A 23123-nucleotide genomic window follows, 5' to 3' on the forward strand; every position below is an offset into this window, starting at 1 on the left:
TGTGGAGTAGTGGTTTTATCTACCCTGAAAGCAAAGTGCTTTGTAGATAAAAATATCTAACGCCTCTGTCCATATCTCACTACCTGTGGGAGAAGAAGCAGGGGCAACAGCAGCCACATCATGAGCAAGACTCATGTGACTTAGGAGAGAGAAGAATGGGAGCCTCCATAGATCCCCACTTCCCCAGCAACACCAGTGTTCCTAGACAGACGCAGGAGTCTGTGTCATGACATGGCACTCTCTGCACTGTCTTGCTGATGACAAGGAACCAGCCTGGGACACACCTGTGCCTCAGACCTGCTTCAGGAGCAGCAGTGAGCAAACCCAGTCAGTGACAAGTCCTATACTCCTGTGTCAGAAGAAAGGAAGTGCGGTCCCTGGGGGCCAGTGCACTCAGGACTCCTCTGCGCTCGCTGGGTATTAGCCTCTGTGGGGCAGCAGATGTTAACCTAACCAGACAGCAGAAATGCCACACGGGGTGAGGTGGCTTTTTACAGAGCCACGTGCGGTTTATTCAGCCTCCGCAAGGTTGGCAGGCAAGAAGCACATGAGGTTTTAGTTCAGGCTTGTTTTGAAAATAGATTCCAGAGCTCCCTGTGCCAACTGTAGAAATGCCCTGTGGTCACTTCCTCTGCTTTGCTGCTGTCCCGTTACTACCTGGCACAAATGGAGAAAGACAGAAAAACATTAAAAGAATTGAATATAACTAAGAAATTACAGTGGAAATATGAATGGGAACTATTCCCATGCACATGTACCTTATCCCCATAGGTTTGGGATGCACCCAGTATCCAAGCCAGATGTGTCCTGGCCTCAGGAAGATTGAGGTTTTGTGAAAACAGGGAAGTGACCACAACTTCTTTGAGGTTTGTTTTTAGTCCCCCAAACCGTTAGGAAGTATACCTAATGCAGAAAGCTCATCACTGAAAAGTTCATTCACATGATGACTTATCCTGCCCTGTATTGTGTGATAAGAAGACAAATGTCTCAGAATCTTTGGGTTTTGCCTGTCCTTAAAAGGTTGTGTTTTTATGGCATGTGCATTCAGGTCAGGATCTGTCAGTTTCAGATACAGCTCCTTGTGCCCCTGTAATAGTCCAAAAGAGAGCATAAAGTCACTTTTTGGAACTCTGTGGTATCAGCAAGAGCACATGTGTCTTTTCTATGTTCAGACCATGTCAGCAACCACCTTAGGACTGAAAATATTCAATTAGAAGGATGATTTTTTTTTCAACCTATAAAATAGTCAGGAACAGGACTAACCTCCCCTAAAGAAATACCCCTGCTTTTAATTTTTGTTTTTACTTAAATCTCTTGTTTGCTGTGTTAGTCAGTTTTTTGTCACTATGACCAAAACACCTGACAAGAATAACTTAAAGAAGGAAAAGTTTATTTGAGGCTTATGGTTTCAGAGGTCAGTCTATGATTGGCCAACTCCCTTACTCTTGGCCCAACGTAAGGCAGAACGTCATGGTGGAAGGGCATGGGAGAGGAAAGCTCATGTTAGCCAGGAAGTAGAGGAAGGAGCACAAGGAGCCAGGGACAAGACACACAATCTCCAAGGGCATGCCCCCAGTGACCAATTTCTCCAGCCAAACCCCACCTGCCTGCAGTCACCACCCATTACCATAGTTCTTTTAAATCATTTCTTCTATCAGATGGATTAATCCACTGATTTGGTTACAGTCTCTCATAATCTAATTATTTCAGCTCTGAACACACCTGCGTCTTCTAACATGACCTTGTGGTGGGTTAGAAGGCAGGAGAAGACACCTTACATCCAAACCATTACACTTGCATTCCCAATCAAGGAGAAAAGAGACATTTGCCAAAGCTCTCTGCCATCTCAGGAGTGACACTTAGCCTCTCTCAGTAGCTCATTTTGTTCAGAAGAGAGATAGTCAAGCTAAACCTTTTCGCAGTTTGACATTTTAGTTTTCCTAGAGTACAAGAGGTTAGGTTTTCCAAGAACTGATTGCGTCCCAGGGACTTGGCGTGACTGCTCCTCTGGGAAGTAATAACTTTTTTCACAAGTTATTTTGACCCTGTTGGAAGTGTTGTTCCCAGGACTATGCTGCGGGCAGTTCCTTCCCCACATGAGTTAGAACCCGTTTTTCTCAACTGATCCAGAAGCCAGCATCTGTTAGACTGATTCTGCCCTGACCTGCTCTCATATGGGATCCAGGTGCCTTCTTTTCCAGGTAAACCCCAAGGAGACACCAGAATCAGAAACCAAACATGGGCTTCCTACATGCAGCCCACCTCCCGTCTAATACTTCAGGTGTTCCTTCCCAGTCTGTCTTCCTCCACCTTTGTAAGGAGGCAAAACATTAGCTCAAAAGAAAAGGTCGATGTATCTTATCTTCCACAAGATGTTCTAGTTACCCCATGTTAAGTAGCTGTCCCACACTCAAGAATTTTTAACTTTTTAATTTTAATAAAAATCTTAAATGTTTAATTTTTAAATTTCTCATCCTTTTTAATGCTTTCCTAGCTTAAAAAAACTTAAATTAGCATAATATAGTTCTTCAGCAATTAAATTTCACTTAATTTTTTTTTTTTTTTGGTGCTATTGATGAAACCCAGAGACTAACACTGGCTAAGCATGTGCTCTACCTTAAGCTACACCCACAACTTTCTTTTTTTAAATACTAAAATACAGACTACCCAGCCCCAAATATACCAAATTTAACAGGGTTCTTCTGTGTCTATAATGATATATATTCACATATTTTAATAGCGTTATGCTGTATAATTCTCAGCAACTTCCTCTTCCACGTAGCTACCCACTGTGTACATGCTTCTAGTTGATCACATAGGGCCAACACGTGCTTCTCTAATATCCGTAGCTCCCATAAGTCATAATTTATTCAGCTATCACCTAGCAACAGATATTCCAATTGCTTCCACTTTCTTCCCCCCCTATGAAAATTGCTCCAATAAACATTTTTGTGAATATTTTGTTAGTACTGGTTCTTTTCTTTTTGTGGGTTGTAGTCCCATAAGTGAGGTAAAGGTTTTATCCTTTTACTTAGACCATCTAATTAACTTGCCAAAAAGTTAACAGGTTATAGCGATTCATATACCCTTCAGCAAGTAAGGATTCTCCATTTCCTCCATTCTTGCCAGTGCTAGTTATCACCAGTCTTTTAAATTTTTGCTTATTTGATGGGCATGAAATGGTGACTGCCAGTGAGGTTGACATCGTGTTTGGTGTATATTCACTACTTATATTTCCTTTCCTATGATTTGCCGTCTTTCTTTATTCTTTTGTGGTATTTAACTTTAAATCAATTTATAACAACTTAATCCTGAATATTAGGAATATTAATCCTTTCTCATAGATGTTGCCTTTATTTTGTCCTAGTCTTTTTATTATTTATAGTATTTTTTCCATATAGAAAAATCTTAAGTGTTATGTAGTCAGTGTATCAGGGTGTCTTTTTTTTTCTTTATGACTTCTGTGTTTGCTGTATTCCTTAAGAAGTCAGCTTGTAAATTTTTCTCTTCCAAAGAAGAAAAAAGTGAACAAGTCATATTATTAAATGAAAAAGTCACAAATCAGTATGCAGAACAAGGTCCTAATTCATTTCATAAAATACATGTAAGTAATAGAACCAGTATACAGAATAAGGTATAGTTGGAAGCAAGTTTTGGGAAAGGGAGTGTAAGTCTGTAATTTTTGGTGTAAGTCTGTAATGTTTGAATTTTATATGTGTGTGTATGTATATCTGAGCACACACACACATTCATTTTCTTCAGGGAAGACATAATTTCTATATCATACAATTCATTGTGTTAATCAGCTTTTCATTGCTGTGACAAAATACCTGAGAAAATCAACTTAAAGGAAAATAGGTTTTTTGTTCATGGTTTCAGAGGTTTCAAGTTCATAGGTGTTTGGCCCCACCACTTTGGACCTGTGATAAGGCAGAGCATCATGTTGGGAGAGCATGGTGAAGCAAAGCTGCTCACCTTTTCCAGGTAGCAAAGAGAGAGAAAGAAAGGACCAGGCACACAATATACCCCTCTAGTGCATACCCCCAGTGATCTACTTCCTCCAACTGGCTCCACCTCCATTAGTTTATACCACCTCCTAATAATCCTTTCAATTATTAACTCATCAATGGATTGATCTTTTGATGAGGTCAGTGCCTGCATCAAATCACTTCTCAAAAGCCCCACCTCTGGACTTTGCCACATTGTGGACCAAGGCTTTAGCACATGAGCTTTTAAGGAATGTGTCCTGTCCAAATCATAACATTCGCCCTATTTATTTATTTGTTTATTTATTTATTTATTTTTATTGTAAACAAATGGGATACATGTTGTTTCTCTGTTTGTACATGGAGTCAAGGCATACCATTTGTGTAATCATAAATTTACATAGGGCAATGATGTTTGATTCATTCTGTCATTTTTTTCCCTTTCCCCCACCCCTCCCACTCCTCTTTTCCCTCTATACAGTCCTTCCTTCCTCTATTCTTACCACCCTCCTTAACCCTAACCCTAAACCTAACCCTAACCCTAACGCTAACCCCTCCCACCCCCATTATATGTCCTCATCCGCTTATCAGCGAGATCATTCGTCCTTTAGTTTTTTGAGATTAGCTTATCTCACTTAGCATGATATTCTCCAATTTCATCCATTTGCCTGCAAATGCCATAATTTTTATCATTCTTCATGGCGGAGTAATATTCCATTATATATATATGCCACAGTTTCTTTATCCATTCATCAACTGAAGGGCATCTAGGTTGGTTCCACAATCTGGCTATGGTGAATTGAGCAGCAATGAACATTGATGTGGCTGTATCTCTGTAGTATGCTGATTTTAAGTCCTTTGGGTATAGGCCAAGGAATGGGATAGCTGGGTCAAATAGTGGTTCCATTCCAAGTTTTCAAGGAATCTCCATACTGCTTTCCAGAGTGGCTGCACTAATTTGCAACCCCACCAGCAAAGTATGAGTGTACCGTTTTCCCCACATCCTCTCCAACACCTATTGTTGCTTGTGTTCTTGATAATCGCCATTCTAATTGGGGTGAGATGGAATCTTAGGGTAGTTTTGATTTGCATTTCTCTTAATACTAGAGATGTTGAACATTTTTTCATATATCTGTGGATTGCTTATACATCTTCTGTGTCTGTTCATTTCCTTAGCCCATTTGTTGATTGGATTATTTGTATTCTTCGTGTAGAGTTTTTTGAGTTCTTCATATATTCTGGAAATTAGTGCTCTATCTGAAGTACGAGTGGCAAAGATTTTCTCCCACTCTGTAGGCTCTCTCTTCACATTACTGATAGTTTCCTTTGCTGAGAGAAAGCTTTTTAGTTTGAATCTATCCCAGATGTTGATTCTTGCTTTTATTTCTTGTGCTATGGGAGTCCTGTTAAGGAAGTCTGATCCTAAGCCAACAAGTTCAAGATTTGGACCTACTGTTTTTTCTATAAGATGCAGGGTCTCTGGTCTGATTCTGAGGTCCTTGATCCATTTGGAGTTGAGTTTTGTGCAGGGTGAGATATAGGGGTTTAATTTCATTCTGTTGCATATGGTTTTCCAGTTTTCCCAGCACCATTTGTTGAAGAGGCTATCTTTTCTCCATTGCATATTTTTGGACCCTTTGTCTAGTATGAGAAAATTGTATTTATTTGGGTTTGTGTCCATGTCCTCTATTCTGTACCATTGATCTACCTGTCTCTTTTGGTACCAATACCATGCCGTTTTTGTTACTATTGCTTTGTAATAGAGTTGAAGATCTGGTATTGTGATACCCCCTGCTTTGCTCTTTCTAGTGAGGATTACTTTAGCTATTCTGGTTTTCTTATTCTTCCAGATGAATTTCATAATTGCTTGCTCTATTTCTGTAAGGTACATCATTGGGATTTTAATTGGAATTGCATTGAATCTGTATAGCACTTTAGGTAGTATGGTCATTTTGACAATATTAATTCTGCCTATCCAAGAACATGGGAGATCTTTCCATCTTCTAAGGTTTTCTTTAATTTCTTTCTTTAGTGTTCTGTAGTTCTCATTGTAGAGGTCTTTCACCTCTTTTGTAAGATTGATTCCCAAGTATTTTATTTTTTTCGATGCTATTGTGAATGGGGTAGTTTTCCTAATTTATCTTTCCATTCACCCTATTTAAGTGAATGATTCAGTAGTTTTTAATATATTCACAGTTGTACAGCCTTCTCTAAAAAATTTTCATTACCCCAGAAGGAAACACTGTACCCTTAACAGTCACTCCTCATTGCCTACTTCCCTCAACCCCAGGCAACCACTAATCTACCTTCTGTCTCAGTACATTTGTCTTTTCTGGAAATTTTGTATAAATTGACTTACAATATGTGGACTTTTATGTCTAGGTTTTTTCACTTATCATGTTTTCAAAATTCAGCCTGGCCATTGATAATAGCCACCAAGTACATTATCAAGTTTCTGAACGTCATTCCTTTTTATTGCTGAATAATATTCCATCAGTGGATCCATTTTGTTGAACCATCTCACATTTTGTTGAGTCATCACTGGTTGAGAAATTTGGGGGTTGTTTACATTTTCTAACCATTATGAATAGTACACTGAGTATGAGTTTTTTGTAGACTGTTTTCACTTCTCTTCATTGTATATCTAAGAGTGGAATTACTGAATCGTATAATAACTCTATATTTAGCCTTTTGAAGAACTACCAGACTGTTTTTCTAAGGTGACTGTAACATGTTACATTCCCTTCCACAGCGTATGTGGGATCTGGTTTCTCCACATCCTCACCAACCCTTACATTGTCCGACTTTTTTATTGTAACCATCTAGTGAGTGTGATGTGGTATCTCATTATGGTTTACAGGTGTGTTTTTAGAATTTGAAAACTGAAGAAAAGTCACACTTTTCCAAATAGTAAACTTACTAGTAAAACTGTTTTGTACCCAAAGTGTTTGTAATTGTGGATTTAGTGGGGTTTTTTTCTTAAGCACTAGAAAGTAGATTAGCATTAATTAGTTGGACTTGCTCTATCAACATGATTTATGTTGAGGGGATAAAAGTATATGAGAGTGAGTGTATGAGGGCAGAGGAAGAGAAAAGAGAAAAATACCCTTTAGAGCAAACACTGAAATGGAACAGAAGAGAGAGCCATGTCTGACTTAGTCTACCCACCCAAATGCTGACTTTGAAACACATTTGTATGTAAAATTTTTACAATCATTTTCGTGGTTTGGTGAATCAGGCATGTTTTTAGAAGTGTCTGTAATTGGTCTGCTTCATAAAAAGAAGACCTTGAAGGGCAGTGTAGAAGTTGGCCATATTTCTAATTGAAACAGTGTTTTCATGTTGTCTGAACTTTCTCAACATCTGGAACTCCAAAGAATACTGTATGCCTGGAAGAAGAAATCAAGTGGCCAAGATAGTGAGGGCTGATAGAAATAATACCATGTATCTACAGGCAGATCAAGCTTTTCTAAGCACTTTCTTCATCTGTTATCCAATTTTATTCTCCATAGCAACCCTATAAGCTATGTAGGGCAACTGTTACCTCTCTCTGGCTCGCAAATCTTGAAAGAGCATTAGGACAGAGAGGGTGACCTGCCTGGAATCATACAGCTCATTAATTTCAACATGAGGATAAAATCCCAGGTATCCTGCCATTTGTGCTAGAAACTGACCCATGAGAATAGAGGGTAGAAGGACAGTTGTGCTGGAAATGTTTCTTAGTCTGGGAGGGGAGATTGGGTCATTGGCATTTTCCCAGTACTGAGCTGGCTGCCTCTTTCCAACAGCCCTGGAATCATCAGTCCAGTGAATATCTTGCCACCTCCCCCAGCAGCTCACCAGGATGAGCATCTTACAAGAGCACAGGGTTAAGGCTTCAAAGAGCTGACTGCACATTGGTATCTCAGGGTATCTTGTTAATATGACCCTACTACTGCAGCTTCCACCCAACATCTGTTAGTGAAACTAAGAAAGATTGGGAAAAAAAATATTCACAGACCACTCTTCCAGTAGGAATTCCAAAGAAAATAGATCTTGTTTTGGGATTTTGCTACAAAATCTGCAGCTCAGTCCTCCTGTTCCAATAATCTTTACCCAGCAAATGAGAAGCACCAGGCAAGTGAAATGTGTGTTCAGAGGCATGGCGAGATGAGATGGATAGGGTACCACTAATTGCAACTCCATAAAAAAATGTGCAAAGCAGCTGGGCACAGGGGTGCACACCTGAAATCCAGGCTACTTGGGAAGCTGAGCAGAAAGATCGCAGCCTCAGCAACTTAGTGAGATCCTATTTCAAAATAAAAAGGGCTAAGGATGTAGCCCAGTGTAGAGAACCCCTGGGTTAAATCCCCAGTATGGGGAAAAAAAAATGTTAAACAAATATCATGGGGAAATCCATGAGCCAAGAGAGTTGTTATTTGGGGATGGGAATTTTTTCCTCTTTTTTTGTCTCATATTTGAATTTTCTGTAAGAAGTTATAACTACTTATAATTAATTTTTAAAGATTTTTTAATGAGGAGGAAGGGGATAATGAGTTAGGCTAAAGAATTCAGGTAGTTGTTGGCAAGCTGTTCTGTTTGGTGAAAAGGAAAGACTTTGAAAACTGGTATTGGGGTTCTGGCAGCAGCCTGCCCTGTTCAGGCACTCCATCTGGCCATGCCAACAGCATGGGGGAGGCACATTTAGGCTTCATGCACCAGCCAGATATCACAGCTTCCTCCCACCCTTTTGCAGCTCCTTAGGCCAGAGGTCCCTGGGCATGCTACAAAAACCATCCATTTCACTGACTGCTAAAGAGCTGGAGCCCCTGGAAGATTTAACCCTCCTCTGGACATTGCTTAGGGGAGGCAAGGCAAATACCATACTAAAAACCAATACCAATCTCTAATCCTTTTTCCTCCTGTGTGTTCCAGAGGGAAGCGAAGAGTCAGCATTTTGCTGGGGCTGGGTAAAATCAACAGTAGCTTATTGTGCAAACCGTGACAACAGCCTGTAGTGCCCTCTTTGGCCCTTGACTTGCTGACTCAGTGGCTGCTCCTGAGTCTCTGAGCTCTACTAAGAACCAAAGCAGCAGACTCAAGGCTGAAGAGAATCAGCACTGATGAAGCCCACATGCACTGCCCCTTTGATGCAGCCTGCCTGCCTGGAGCCGCATGTGGCTGGCTGAATACAATGGGAGGCCTTTCAGACAGGTGTTGGTGATAGTGGGCAGGACTCTTCCTCTTGTCAGGTTGACTGTTCTGCACTCTTCATGAGGGTCCAATGAATGAAAACCGAATCACCGCGAAAAAGGGAAATCCTGGAAGAATCAGTGTGTGGAGGGGCAGTAGGATGTTAAAGAGGACAACCCCAGTCTTCCATGTGTTTCCGCTTTCCAAGGCCCAGTCGCATTCCTTATCTGACTTTTCAGCCCCCGAGTCTCTGAGTAGAATGTTCTCCGGGGGACCAAAGGGCTGATGGCTGCTCCTCATCTGGGGGGAAGATGCCTATTGGCTCGACTTACCCCTCTGCAAGCAATAAAGGGATGGTCAGGCTCCCACTGTGGCCCTCCAGGAACAAGTCAGGGGACACCTCAGCTAGTGAGTGAAAGTTCTTCCTTGCCGCAGGGTTAACAGCTCTAAAAAGACACAAGAGCCAGGGATTTCTTTTGTTGTTTTGTTTTTCTCACATGGAAGAAAGTCTGTAGTTGACTATTTTCTTTTCCTGTGACCCTTTTTAAAAAGAAGCCTGAGTTGCAACAGCCCTGCTGAAATGTCATATGGCCTTTTGCTTCAAGGACTTTGAAACTAGCATTGTTGATTTTTCCCTTTTCCTGCCAGTCCTGTGTCCTTTCTCCCTTGTGTTTTATATTTACTGTCTAGATGATTTTTAAATACAGAAGCTCTTGCTTTGGAAGCCCTTTTGACTTATGCTGTGGCCTGAACTATAGGTATATTTTCTTTCTGAAAACAAGAACACACAATATGGAACAGAAGCAAAATCGCTTTGTTGTCACCAAAGGGGGAAACTCCAGGAACCCCAAAAGTGCCACAACCCCTGCTGTGTCGAAACATCCGTGTCTCCAACAGACAGACCTCTGTGTTACAGAGGCACCGTCCAGGATTTGTGTGTCTGTTTGTTATCCAGAGAGTATAAAAGGGAAATCAAACATTCTTTCATATCATTATAAGCCTTGTGCAAACACAGCCCCATGGACAAAGGCCTTTCCCGAGCCCATAACAAGGAACTGTTTGTCCTGGCTGCCTGTCTTTAGCAGTCAGAGCAGGGCTCAACTGAGAGTAGTGTAATGTGCCCTGCTGCGATTTTGCTTTCTTGGGCCAAAATTTTACAGGTGTCATGGGACATGGTTCACCATGTGGAAGTCCAATCAGAGCACCCATTGGGAACCTTTAGCAAATGCCACGTTGAGCTGGCTCAGAGCTAGGAAATAACCTGACAAAGAAATTGCACCCAGCTACGGAAAAGTCAAATGATCATTTAGTGTGTTTGCTTTTGTGCATAGGGATTAACTAGCCATGGATGCCAGGATCAGGACTCACATCTGCCTGCATCTGACGCAACCAAAGAAAAGGCCTGAAATTAGGATAGAGTAGCTTCATCCTCAGTCCCTTGAAAGACACCGACTTAACACAGCAGCATCGGAATATTAATGAGGGGTTGATTCCTTCCCTGTAAATATTCAATTCATTAAACCCAGGCTTATGTGTTTTTCTAACTACTCATATCAAGTCTTCTAGAGCTGTGCTGTCCAGCACAGTAACCACACCCTTCATGTGGCTAGAGAGCCCCTGAAAGGTGGCCAGTCTGAACTGTGATGTGCTAGAATGGTAACATATATATGCATATACGTATATGTATATATGCTTTGGGTTTTCGAAAAAAAATTTAAATGTTAAATGTTTCTAAATAATTTCTATAATAATTACATGTTAGAAATATTCCTGCTCTGTTAGGTTAAATAGCATGTTATTAAAATTAATTTCACCTATTTATTTTTACTTCTTTTAATGTGGCTACTGGAAAATTTAAAATCACCTATGTGGCTGCTGTTTGTGTTACATAGCGCTGGGCTAGCCTGTGAATGAAGTGTAGGTTTGCAGTGCCATCTGCTGGCCCATCCGAAGCAGGCTCATATGTATGCAAAAACTCAGCCCTCTGAGCTGGTAACAGTTTCCTGGACAAACCCTTGTAGCCTTCCTTTACCAGGAGTTCCTGAAGCAGGACCAAAATTGAACCCAAAAGTGCTTGAATTTGTCAGTAAGAGCCTTAGAAAGGGTAGTAACAAACTTCTTGAACGTGCAGGCCTGTGTTCTTCACCTCATGGGTGCTCAGAAGGCCCTGGAAACAGAAAACTTTGGTTCACTTCTCACCTTCTGCACTAGAGGCTTAGTTTACTTGTTTTCATTGTTTGTTATTCTCCTCTTAAGAAACATTTCAACCAGCCAGTTGCAGTGGTGCATGCTGGTAATACCAGTGACTCATGAGGCTGAGGCAGGAACATCACAAGTTCTAGGCCAGCTTGGGCAATTTAGCCAGACTACCTCAAAATACAATAAAAAGGATTAAGGATGTGGCTCAGTGGCAGAGCACCCTGGGAAAGAGGGAGGAAGGGAGGAAAGAAAGAGAAAAAATATTTCAAACCATCTTCTCTTTAGATAATGCTTATTTGCCTTGACTTGCAAGAGTTTGAAAGTAGAACTCTTGCTGATAAAATACCAACATTGATTATTTATTGCTGTATAATAAGTCATTCCCAAACTTAATGGTTTATACAATGATCATGTAATATCTCTCAGAGTTTCTAGGAGTCAGGAATTCAGGAGTGGCCCATTTGAGCAGTACTGACAGGATTTCTTATGGGTTGAAGTGGGTGTTCATCTGAAGGTTTGAGTGGGACTAGAGAATTCATTTATTGGTAGCCCATTCACATGACTGGCAAGGTGAGGCTTGCTGTTGTCTGGAGGTATTGTCTCATCTCCACGTGGGCTTCTCTGCAGAGCTGCTTGAGTGTCCCTATGTCATGGCAACTGGTTTCCTCCAGAACGAGCAATCTAAGAGGCCTAAGAGGAAACTGCATGCCTTCCTAGCCTCAGGAAATCCACTCCATTCGGTTGATATGACAGGAATGTGCATCACACCTCTTGATAGAGGAATGACAACATTATGTTATAAAAGAAAATGTGAGATTATATAGCCATTTTTGGAAAATACAGTCTGCCAAAGAACCTAACACTTACACAGTTAGTGCATAACACAGGACAACTAAAAAGCATACCCCATTTTCCAGATGAGGAAATTGAGGCTCCAAGAGGTAAAATAACTTGCCAGGGGCCTCATGTCTAGTAAGGACTAAAACCCTTTATTCAAGTGTTTTACATAAGTCATTAGATAGTATTTCCCTAGAGGGGCTACTTGCCATTTTATTGAATTATGTATATGTCTTGTGGCTGAAGGTTTTGACTACCTATGGAGTCCCTCTTGTAAAAGTGCTACAGCAATGGAAAAAATTGACACAACTTTCATGTAATTTGCCTAAAAAGTTTTAGGAATGACCTGCATTGTACTTAGGTGTTCATATTCTGTTTGATTATCCAAAGATTTCATTCATCTTACTTGTATTTGAAACAAGAAAGAATTAATTGCATCTTGCTTTCAGTAGTTCTATTACTTGGTGACCTTCAAAAGAGGTGTGACCATTTTCTGATGGACTACCTGTCAAAATTAAAATCCAACTGCTATAATCTTATTCTGTTTTTCTTGGTTTCAGGTCAAACTTCCTTTTCCTGTAGATCAAATCACAGATCTTCCAAGGAACGATTTTCAGATGATGATTAAGATGCACAAGCTAACCTCAGAACAGTTAGAGTTCATTCACGATGTCCGGCGGCGCAGTAAGAACCGCATTGCAGCTCAGCGCTGCCGCAAGAGGAAACTGGACTGTATTCAGAACTTAGAATGTGAAATCCGCAAATTGGTGAGTTGACCCATCAGTTGTGTTCAGCCACCCGAAACAACAAGGACTGGTGTAAAATTATAGCAATGAAGACTGGAGAAGTAGAGGGAAAGGAGCACCCTTTAGAGACATTTGGATTTATTTTTTAGGAGATTTCTCAACAAAAATAATAACTTTACATCTGCATTGTGTGTTCATGTGCAGGTGTGTAATCAGGTAATCATGTGTCACATCCTTCAGTCTTCCATATAGAATATTTTTTATTTTCTATTTGATATGTAATAATAGCAGATATTTATTGCATGCATCTTCTAAACTTTTTATGAATGATCACATTTAATCTGCGCTATGACTTAGGTCCTATTTTATCCCCATTTATAGAGGAAACTATGATGCAGAAAGATTAGGTAAATTTCCTTCAATGCAAATCCAGATGTCTGATTCCAAATGGCATTATTTTACCCCTGCTTTCTCTGCCTCCCAACAGAAAAGTATAGGTGAGAGATAGGACATCTGTTTACGGAGAGGCAGTTGCTTAGTGAGATGATCTCCTAGTACCCTTTGCAGACTCGGGGTCCTCGATTTTGCAATCACTTCTAAACGTGACTGCCATCTCTTCCCTGTGCCTGAGAATGTTTTATCTCAGGAAAAAAAATTCCCATCTCCCAAGCTCCTCCACACTCAGAGTTATGTGTCCCCACCCTTCTCCTTGAGCATACTCAAGCTATAGGAAGTAAATACAGCAAATACAGTAAATACAGCTCCTACCATGGCTTTAAAGACAACCAACTTGACCTATTCAGCTTTACCTCTCTGCCATCCAAATTCTGGCCTCAGATCTGTGTCAAACTGAAGACGAGGGAGGCCACATAATGTGGTCATGATCTAAGTTTAGGTTCTTAATTAGACTATTTGCAGAAAATTCTTTGCCACATGGTAAGCCTAAGAGTAAAGATGAGATGTGTGGGAAAAGCCCAAGAAGTGTTGCGTATTTATTATTAATATAACCTTGGACTTCAGGTGTTTGTTGTTCCTGTTTTGACATGAAGCAGGGAAAATCTGCCCACGTTCAGTAGCTCCCATCACTTACAAAGGAAAGCCCAAGCTCCTTAGCAAGGCCAGTCCTGTGGAAGGCTGGATAACAGGTACCAAAATATAATTAAAGGAGTAAAGTCCAATGTTCTACAACACAGCAGGGTCACTATAGTTCATAGCAATTTATTATTTATCTTATGAAGGACTGGAAAAGAGGAGCTCAAAGCTTCCCAACAAAAAGAAATTACAAGTGGTTAAGGAAAGAGAAATATTAATTAGCCTGATTTGATCATGTGCCTTGTATTCATATGTTGAATTATCACACTGTACACCATGAATATGTACAATTATTATATGTCAAATTAGAAACATGTTTAAAGACATACCTTGCCCTCCATGAGTCAGTCTGGAACTGCCCCTCTGGCATCATCTTTCATTCCCTTCTTAGGATTCAACCTCTAAGAATATCCAACTCTCCACAGTTACCCCACATCTCCTGCCATTTTATACTTCTGCCCTCATGCCTACTGACTCCCCTCTACCACGGACATTCCTCTACTTTTTCCTTCTCTAGCTGGCTCCTTTGCTTTAAGAATCAGGTCACTTCTTCAGGAAGTCTGCCTTTGCTGAGTCTCCAGTTAGGCTGGGCCCCTGCCCTGGGAACCCTGATCTGCCCCCTGACTCAGTGCTTTTCATTCATTCTTGGATTATTTGTGCATGTGTCTGTCCCTGCTGTCTCCAATCCTAGACTCTAGGTTCCTCAAGGACAGGACAGTGTCTTAATAGTCTTTGAATCTCCAGTGTTGGCCCATTGTTTGGCTTTTAAGAACTGTCTTGCACAAAAACTTACTGGAAATTGTGGCAATTTAGGTCAGGAGATTATGAGTTTCTTCTTTTTTCCAAATTTTTCCTTAAGGTTTTTTGTTTCTTTGTTTTGGGTTCTTTTGTTTTGTTTTATTCTGTGCAGTGCTGGGAATCAAACCCAGGCCTCACGTATGCTAGACAGGAGTTTTACCACTGAGCTTACATGCCCAGCCCTCGTATTATTTGAACAACAACAAAACATAACTTAAACCACATAAGCAAGCACTCACTCCTGCTAGTGAGTGTGGATCTTCTGAAGGCCTGGTGGACTGAGGTCACCAAGACAACCATTGAGTCTGCAGGCTCACATCTCTATAGTAATTCTTGCCCTGCACCTCTCTTCAGGTCAGAGAGAGAAAAGCCTGATTTTAGCAATTAACATTCTGCTCTTGCAACTGTGTAATAGTGAACAAATAATAAAATCTAAGAAACTAGATAGCAGGCAGGTATCTAAAGCACTTTGCTGGTATTGTTCAGTTGAAAAAACAAGAACTCCTAGTTCTCCACCACTTTTTGGCAACCCCTTAAATACTATGCTGTGTTCCAGTGCCGAGACTGCCGTGTGCTCATCGATCTGTGTCTGTGACTTAGAGCTTATGCATTTAACCAAGACATGACTCAGACCGCCTTTCCTGCTGAACCAAAACTCTCACAAGTGGCACCTCATTTTCTTTCCCCAAGAAAGTGGCCCATTTTCCAGAAGTGGTCCTGTGCCTTGGCCATGCCGATGTGGCAGAACTGAGACTGAGATTCCTCTCTCGGTGGCCAGGAGTTGTTGCTTCTTCCTTTGCAGGCTTCTGGGTCCAAAGGAGAGAGGGCCAGGTGACCCATCATGCATGTTAAGACTTTCTCCCCAAGAGACCTCTCTCATTGTTTTATTTCTTACCAGCTAACCAGGGTGCTCTTCCCAGGTGGCCCAGTGGCAGAGATGGCAGGACAGCTTCCATCCCCACCCCTCTCACCCTATACAGTCCCCAGCAGGCCCCACAGTCACTTCCCACACCCACACCGTCTCCCACACACCCGCCACTCTGCTTCTGCAAACTCACATAATGTATTTCTCTCGAGTTGCACTTGTACATCTGTTTATTTTTCATTTTTAAAACATGTTTTCTTGATAAATTTATAAATATTTTAGCAGGTGCCCTTTCCCCATGTAAATCTCTCTCCGACACACATGCCCACGCTGCCTGCCAGATTGCATTCTTGTAACGGCACGTGCAGCTCCCACGTCGGAGCCTTGCTCCTTGTGCATGCAATGTCTGCTCCTCTCTCCCTCCTCTTCATTTCCCTCCCATCCTTCCTGGCCCTTCCCACCCACACCAGCAGAGGGCTGGCGGGGACTCCCTTCACACTGCCTCAGGCGCCCAGTTTCCTCATCCAGTTCATCATGTGCAATGCATGGACCTCGCACAAACACTAACAGTAAAACCTTAATTAGTCTCCTCTCTGGTGCCAAACTCATCTCTCCAAAGAGGTGATAAATTTTAGTAATAGAAGCACGTATGTGGGATTTTGTTTAAGGGGGAAAGCATCTCAGAATCATGGGCTAGTACGTTAGGCCTGAGACTTCATGTATCTGTCTTCCCATCCTGTGTCCAGGGAAAATCCCTACTCAGGATTCACTGCAGCTTCCCCGGCACCCAAAAGGGGGACTGTTGTGTTCTGTCTGCTATGATACAAAGGCCCAAAGAGCCTGCTGGTGTTAGGCTGAACCATATGAAATTGCTGATGGTTGATTTTGTTTTTTCTTTTAAATAGACTACTTCTTCCGAGTAGTTTTAGGTTTACAGAAAAATGGAATGGAATAATCAGAGTTCCCAAGTGCCCCGTGATCTGACATACTCACAGCCTCCCCACTATCAACACACTCACCAGAATGGAACATTTGGTATATAATCTTTGTCACCCAAAGTCCTTCCTTTCCATTGGGGTTCACACTTGCATACTCAGTATTGTACATTCTATACGTTTTGACGAATATATAAAGGACTATACATATAGAAACATATATAGACATGTGTATATGAATATACACACACACATATGCACACACACACCATAGTACTCACCACTATTATATCATATAGATTAGAGTCACTGACCTAAAATCCTCTGTACTCCACTTACTCATCTATTCCTTACTCTAGTAACCACTGATAAACTTAACTGTCTTCATAACTTTGCCATTTTCAGAATGTCAGATAGCTGGAATTGATCAACTTTTGCCTCTCAAAAATGGCAACCTAATACAGTAGGGGGAGATTTGCACCAATAAGGTTTGAGACTAAGAGTTTTCCAGTTGATTTTGTACAAACCCAAATTCCGAAACAGGGCATTGACTTCCTAGTTGGTGGTGATTTTGCTGGTCTCTTACCTGGGGCTCAGAGGCATGAAGAGACACCACAGAGAAGGTGTTAATGGCAGCAGCACTTCTGGACAAGCTACTCAGACGTGGCCAAGGTGTGTTTCCAGGGTCCCTGGACACGTGCAATTTTTAAGTGTCTGACCCTGACCTCATTGTTCATGTGTTATAATGTAGGGTATAAAAACAAAGGCTGGAAAACCTCCTGAAATGAGGTCTTGTGTCCTCCAATTTAGGATTGATCAAGATTCCTCTATTTTCCCTCTATTGTCCAGGTATGTGAGAAAGAAAAACTGTTGTCAGAGAGGAATCAACTGAAAGCATGCATGGGGGAACTGTTGGACAACTTCTCCTGCCTCTCCCAGGAAGTCTGCCGAGACATCCAGAGTCCCGAGCAGATCCAGGCCCTGCACCGGTATTGCCCTGTCCTCATCCCCATGGATCTCCCTGGAGCCTCCAGTATTAACCCCACTCCTTTGGGTGTTGAGCAGAACCTCACAGCCTCCCAGTGTGCGGTGGGGGAAAGTGTGCCCTGCTGCTTGGAGCCAGGTGCGGCTCCCCCCGGGCCCCCTTGGGTCCCCAGCAACGCCTCTGAGAATTGTACCTCTGGGAGAAGGATGGAAGGTACTGACCCAGGAACCTTCTCTGAGAGAGGACCTCCTCTTGAACCCAGGAGCCAGTCGGTGACCGTGGACTTCTGCCAGGAAATGACTGACAAGTGTACGACTGATGAACAGCCCAGAAAAGATTACACCCAGTGACTTGGATCTGCCTCGCAGTCCTCACACCTCTCCCATCCAGGTGTTCTTCAGTCAACCTATGGCGCTGTTCATCTGTTGTCTTGAAGAACCGAGAATGAATTTGGTGCACACTACAGCGGTCTTAGCAGCAATACTGTTCTGAAGTATTCCCTCCTCTCTTCAAGCAGGAGCGATAGAGTTACCTTCACAATGGTGCTACCCCTTGCTCAGGCAAGGAAAGACAACAGTGCGACACTGTCTGTCTGTGGGTTAATTTCAGTCTTCACAGGGATAGACTACAACACCTCTAGGACCCAACCACGGATTTTTTTTCTCAGTGGCCCATGTCACAAACCCTATCTCAGGAATTTCTTCTGAATGTTCAATTTTTTTCATTGAAGACAGCTTCTATACACATCAAAGTTTTATAGCTAGACTGTACATATTATATATAATATATATAAAGTATATATATATATATATCCATATGCAAAAGTCCTGCATGCCTCAATTTTCTCAAAACTGGAAACTTCATATCTCATTTATAAACAGGTTCCAACATTCCTCTTCTTTTGTCTCTGATGCTTAAAACCAGTTTGGTAACTGTTAACATGGTCACTTTTCTTGCTTCACAGTTCAATTTCAATTTGTGCTTATTTATGGACAAGATTCAATGTTGGAAGCTTTTCAAGGTTTTATTTCAGACCCTTATTTTGTTTGTTTGGTTTAGTTGGGGCACTGCCAGGCAGTGTCATGTGAGCATTGTGGGTTTGTTCTTTGTTTTGTTTTCATTTTGTTTTGTTTTTCCTTGCAGATACTGTACAGTAATGGTCAACTTTGCCACTTGCACTGAGTTTTGGGTCAAACCTATTTTCTTAAATGAAGTTGTAACTTCAGTATAACTCAAGTATACTGTATATTCTTTGCTTTTAGTTTTAAAAAAGTAAAACATTTTAGCTAATTTAAAAAAGCACTCAGGTGATAATTATGTAGGAAAAACAATCTTGCCAAATAATGAATTCATCCTAGGATGTGTAGACAATAATCTGCTTGAATATTTTTATATTTCACCTCGTCCCCACCTTTCCCTAAGTAAAGTTTAACTGCAGATAAAGAGTTCAGAGTTGATGCAGGATGTTCAGATTCCTAAGTGGGGAGAGAGTTTGGACATCTCACTCAAAATTGCATCAAAGCAGCAGGAATCTATGATTTCGCACCAGAACTCAGCAGGCAAAGGCTCCTAGAAATCAAGCTAGAACTGTTTTCTTTCCCAGGGAGTAGGCCCATCCATTTCAGCACTTCATCAGCTTGCCCTTGGAAGTGTTATGCAGTAGGACCTTCTCCTTTGAAGGACCAACCACCCACTTTCCTGCCTGGGATCAACCTCCCAGGACATCTCCCCTGAGGGGATTTGAGTTGCAGCCTGAGGGTCCTGTTAAGGGGCAGCTCCCAGGTTAATGCAGCTCACTGAAAGTAGGAGAGAGCAGGGCAGACTCAAGCCTGAGATCCATCCCTGATGCGGACTAACACATTTCTTCTCCTTTCCTTCTCCTAATCCTAAGTTGTACTCTGAGGCTTTTCTGCCGGTCTCTTGTCTGAAGACAGCTTCATTCAGAGGCTTTGGAGGAGGCATCACCAGGAGCCCTCCCTGCCCCTCTTCCCAAACACACACACATACTCCCTACCCTCACCTGATGATCATTTTCTTCTCTTGCTGCAAAACTGGTTGGCTTGCAACCCAGAGAGAGCAGCTTCCCTTGGTTCTGGGGGCGTCCTGGCCCCTGGCCATGTTTACAGGAAGGTGTGCCCCAAGGAAGAGGAATCAGCTCCCTCCTTCCAGTGGTCCCATCTCCTCTCACTGAGCAGCCTGAAGGCCACTTCAGCCTGGCTGTAAAAGAGAGTCCAGAACAGTTTGATGTGGGAATGGGGTGGTGGGCAGTGGGAATAGATGGTTGACTTTGTTTCTTTATTTGTGCCATTGTTTGGACAATATTAAAGCTGCATGTAAAAGGAGAAATTAGTATATGATTAGTAGGCGAAAAGTGGAATCATAGTAACATATGTTTTAGTATTATTAACTTTTTTCTGTACAAATATTAGCACTAAATGTTTAAATATGTATGAATGCCAGAAATTTGTTGGTTCATGCAGTAGGATTTTTTTTAAAAAGGCTTTTCTTTTAAAATAGTTACACTTTGAAACCTGCCTCTGGGTTTTTGTTTCTCCGTGTGTGTGTGTGTGTGTGTGTGTGTGTGTGTGTGTGTGCGCGCGCTTGTCAGAGACAGATTTTGATAGAGCTCCATGGTGGAGCTACTGTTTTATGTTACAGTTGTTGGAATTTCTTGGCCTCATAGAACAGCTCTGTGCTTCACCGGGAGGTTTGCCTTTATGGAAAACTGGTGACAGCTAGAATTTTAACTCAATGTGAATCATGTGATACTTCACAGGTGTGTGTTATGGTGCAAGAGTCAGCAGACAGTATTTTGTTTTTTTAACTTTCCCATTGCCTTTTTAAGTGACCTCTCCTCTTCTTTTATAAAAGGAATGTCTTCTGCTCATATCATAACCAGGTGCAGACCAGCTTCTTTGCTTGATTTACCCTGGTAACAACTCATGTGCAACTGGTAGTCTTGACCACATTCCATCTCTTTCCCCAGGTTTCTGTCATTCAGTAACCCAGACCTGTGTGGCAGCCATTTCCAGGAGAGGAGGGGTCGGGCCTCTATTTCTCTCCATCCTAACTCAGCCTTCATCTCCCTCCCATCAACCTCTGCCTTGCTTTTCTTCCTCTTCCCCCACCCAACCTCTGCCATGGGAACTGGTTTAAAAAAAAAAAAAAAAAAAAAAAAACTGTTCCAAAAACAGTTATTGTATTTCTTAAGTATTTTTAACAAGTTATTTCATTCATTAGCCCCCCCCACAAACAGAGACTGACTTTGTGTAATTGTTCATGTGATATGTCTGTGTCTTTTTCTATTCTGAACCATTTTTTGTCAGAAATATTTCTGTCTTGATTCAAAGGGAGGACTTGTTGGGGACCAGAATCCAAATTGCCTCATGTGGAATTTAAAAACCCAGACTGTCTTCTTTCCCTGGGATCCCTCATGTCTTTTATAAGAAGGAAAAGCAAATGAAAAGCAAGGAATAAGTGTTTGCACAATAAGATAACATTTAGTTATGTTCTTTAAGGCTTCTTTCTTACAAAGATAAAGAACACTCCAGTAGTGGGCTCTTTAGGAGGATTACTGTGACAGCCTGGTTGAGTCTCCAAATGGCCAGGGTGGGAATGGGTTGTGGTGGCAGGGCCAATGCAGGTGACCCCAAGACTAATTAACATCCCACCTCGATCTAGTCCTCCCTGCGGATCCACCTTTTTTCTACTTGTGTCTCCAGATAACCTCCATTCATTCAGGTTGGTCAGGCTTTGGGCAGGTGAGTGCTTTGCTGTATGTCTTTGTTTCTCTGCGTTATCTGGGGGTGCCTTGAATAAAATCAAACTTCATTACATACTGATTCTGGAACAAAACAGTTTTTAAAACTTTCAAAAAGAAAAGAAAAAACTGGCAAAGTTACTAGGCCATCCTGCTACTTCTCTTCAAAGTTCCCATAACAATGACTCAGGCGTCAGAGGTGATGCTGCAGTAGAAAATGTTATTTTGTATATTGTACAAGTAATTTATTGACTGTCTTTCTAAAAGTATGCTGCTTTTTAAGATGCACTATAATTTTGGATTTAATCCTTGTATAGCTTTTCCAAGGAAGTAAAAAAAAAAAAAAAAAAAAAAAATGGCTAGTGACTAGTATGCCAACTGCCACTTCTCCTTAAAAAGGAGCTTGGGGACCAAGCTACAGGACTTTCATGAGAGGACTGGCTAACACCTACATATTCTCTTATAATATTTATGTTTGCCATTAAAGAAGAGAGAAGGAGAAGCAGCAACAACAAACATGGATTTGAAAATCATAAGCCTTTAAAGAAACCTCAAAGTCCTGCCCCAGGAAGCTGCTCTGCATCCAATGGAGCAGCATTTTCCTCTCAAAATGAGTCAAAGCCTGCAAAGTTTTCTTGAATTTAGTAACCTTGTTTCTATACACCATGCCCCATTTAAACTAGGAGCTGTTTTATAAGTGACTTCAAACTGCTCCACTATTGCTTACAGTTCAGGAGGACTCTCAGATCTGGAAAGGGGTTTAAAAAAAAAAAAAGTTTTGTCCTTGAATCACGGAAAACAGACTAGAGATCAAGATTTTCTTTAAAGAATAGAACTGTTCATTGTATTATGAGTTAGTGTTTCTTCCCAAAATTCAGGATCTTGTAGGTTCAATTTTTGGCAAGTCAGTCGCCAATAAGATGCCCTGTGTCGAGTTGGTATTTATAAAGGAAGTCTGTGTGCATGGAGGCATTTTGTGTCCAAAGTGTATGTTTCTAATACTACCCGAGCCATCTCATGACCCAAGCATCCAAGAATGATGCTGTAGAATAGAATATATTTGTACACAAATAGTGTGTGCAAATAGTATTTGTATATAGAAAAGACTTACTGTGGCAGATCAAGGATAAATTATTCAACTGACGGTGCAAAAACATTACTTGCAAAGAGAAGTAAGTGTATAGTATTTTCCTACACTCCACTCTGGGTCATAATTATTTATATCAAATGAATATCAGTACATTTTAATCATAATATGAAAATGATGCTGCCATTTTGTGAAGAATACCCACTTGATTGCAAAGGCCAACTTTTGTAGCTTTGATTTAATGTTGTGACATGGTGTATGCATTTCACTATCAAGCAGTGAATCAACAACTCTGACTTTCATTTTCATTCCAGTTTATTGACCTCAGATAAAACAGTGGCCCTTGGTAGAAGCAGAAGTGCACCAAGACCATTCATTTCAGGTAGACTCACATTCAGTGCCAAATGCTCCCCGTGGGGATAATCAGACATGGTTATCAGGAAAGAGTGAAAAGGACTTGGACAAAGAGAGCTTTTCCTATAGTTTAATGCTAAGTCTTCTACCAAAACATGTCTGGAGGCAGAACAGTGGCCTCCACCTGAGTCCAAACAGTGCATTTTGGGTATGCAAATGCTGGAATGTCCATTCATACTCTGACAAAAGAACATGGCACTTCTAGTGAGTTATCAGGAAGATGGCAAATGTTTTTGGGAGCTTCAGG

The 23123-nt window shown here is 41.4% G+C and overlaps 1 protein-coding gene across 4 annotated transcripts in view; it reads left to right on the forward strand.

Annotated features, from left to right (window-relative positions):
• The window catches only part of Bach2 (BTB domain and CNC homolog 2), a 330747-nt gene extending 309016 nt beyond the window's left edge, over positions 1-21731 (forward strand). For all 4 annotated transcript variants that reach the window (XM_047557940.1, XM_047557939.1, XM_047557941.1 and 1 more), the window contains 2 exons: positions 12755-12961; positions 17480-21731. In XM_047557940.1, coding sequence (XP_047413896.1) covers positions 12755-12961; positions 17480-17965 — 693 coding nt within the window. In that variant the 3' untranslated portion in view covers positions 17966-21731. The remainder of the gene's footprint in view (positions 1-12754; positions 12962-17479) is intronic.
• The last annotated feature ends 1392 nt before the right edge of the window (positions 21732-23123 follow it).

The sequence above is a fragment of the Sciurus carolinensis genome, chromosome 7, assembly GCF_902686445.1.
Source record: "Sciurus carolinensis chromosome 7, mSciCar1.2, whole genome shotgun sequence".
NCBI lineage: Eukaryota > Metazoa > Chordata > Mammalia > Rodentia > Sciuridae > Sciurus > Sciurus carolinensis.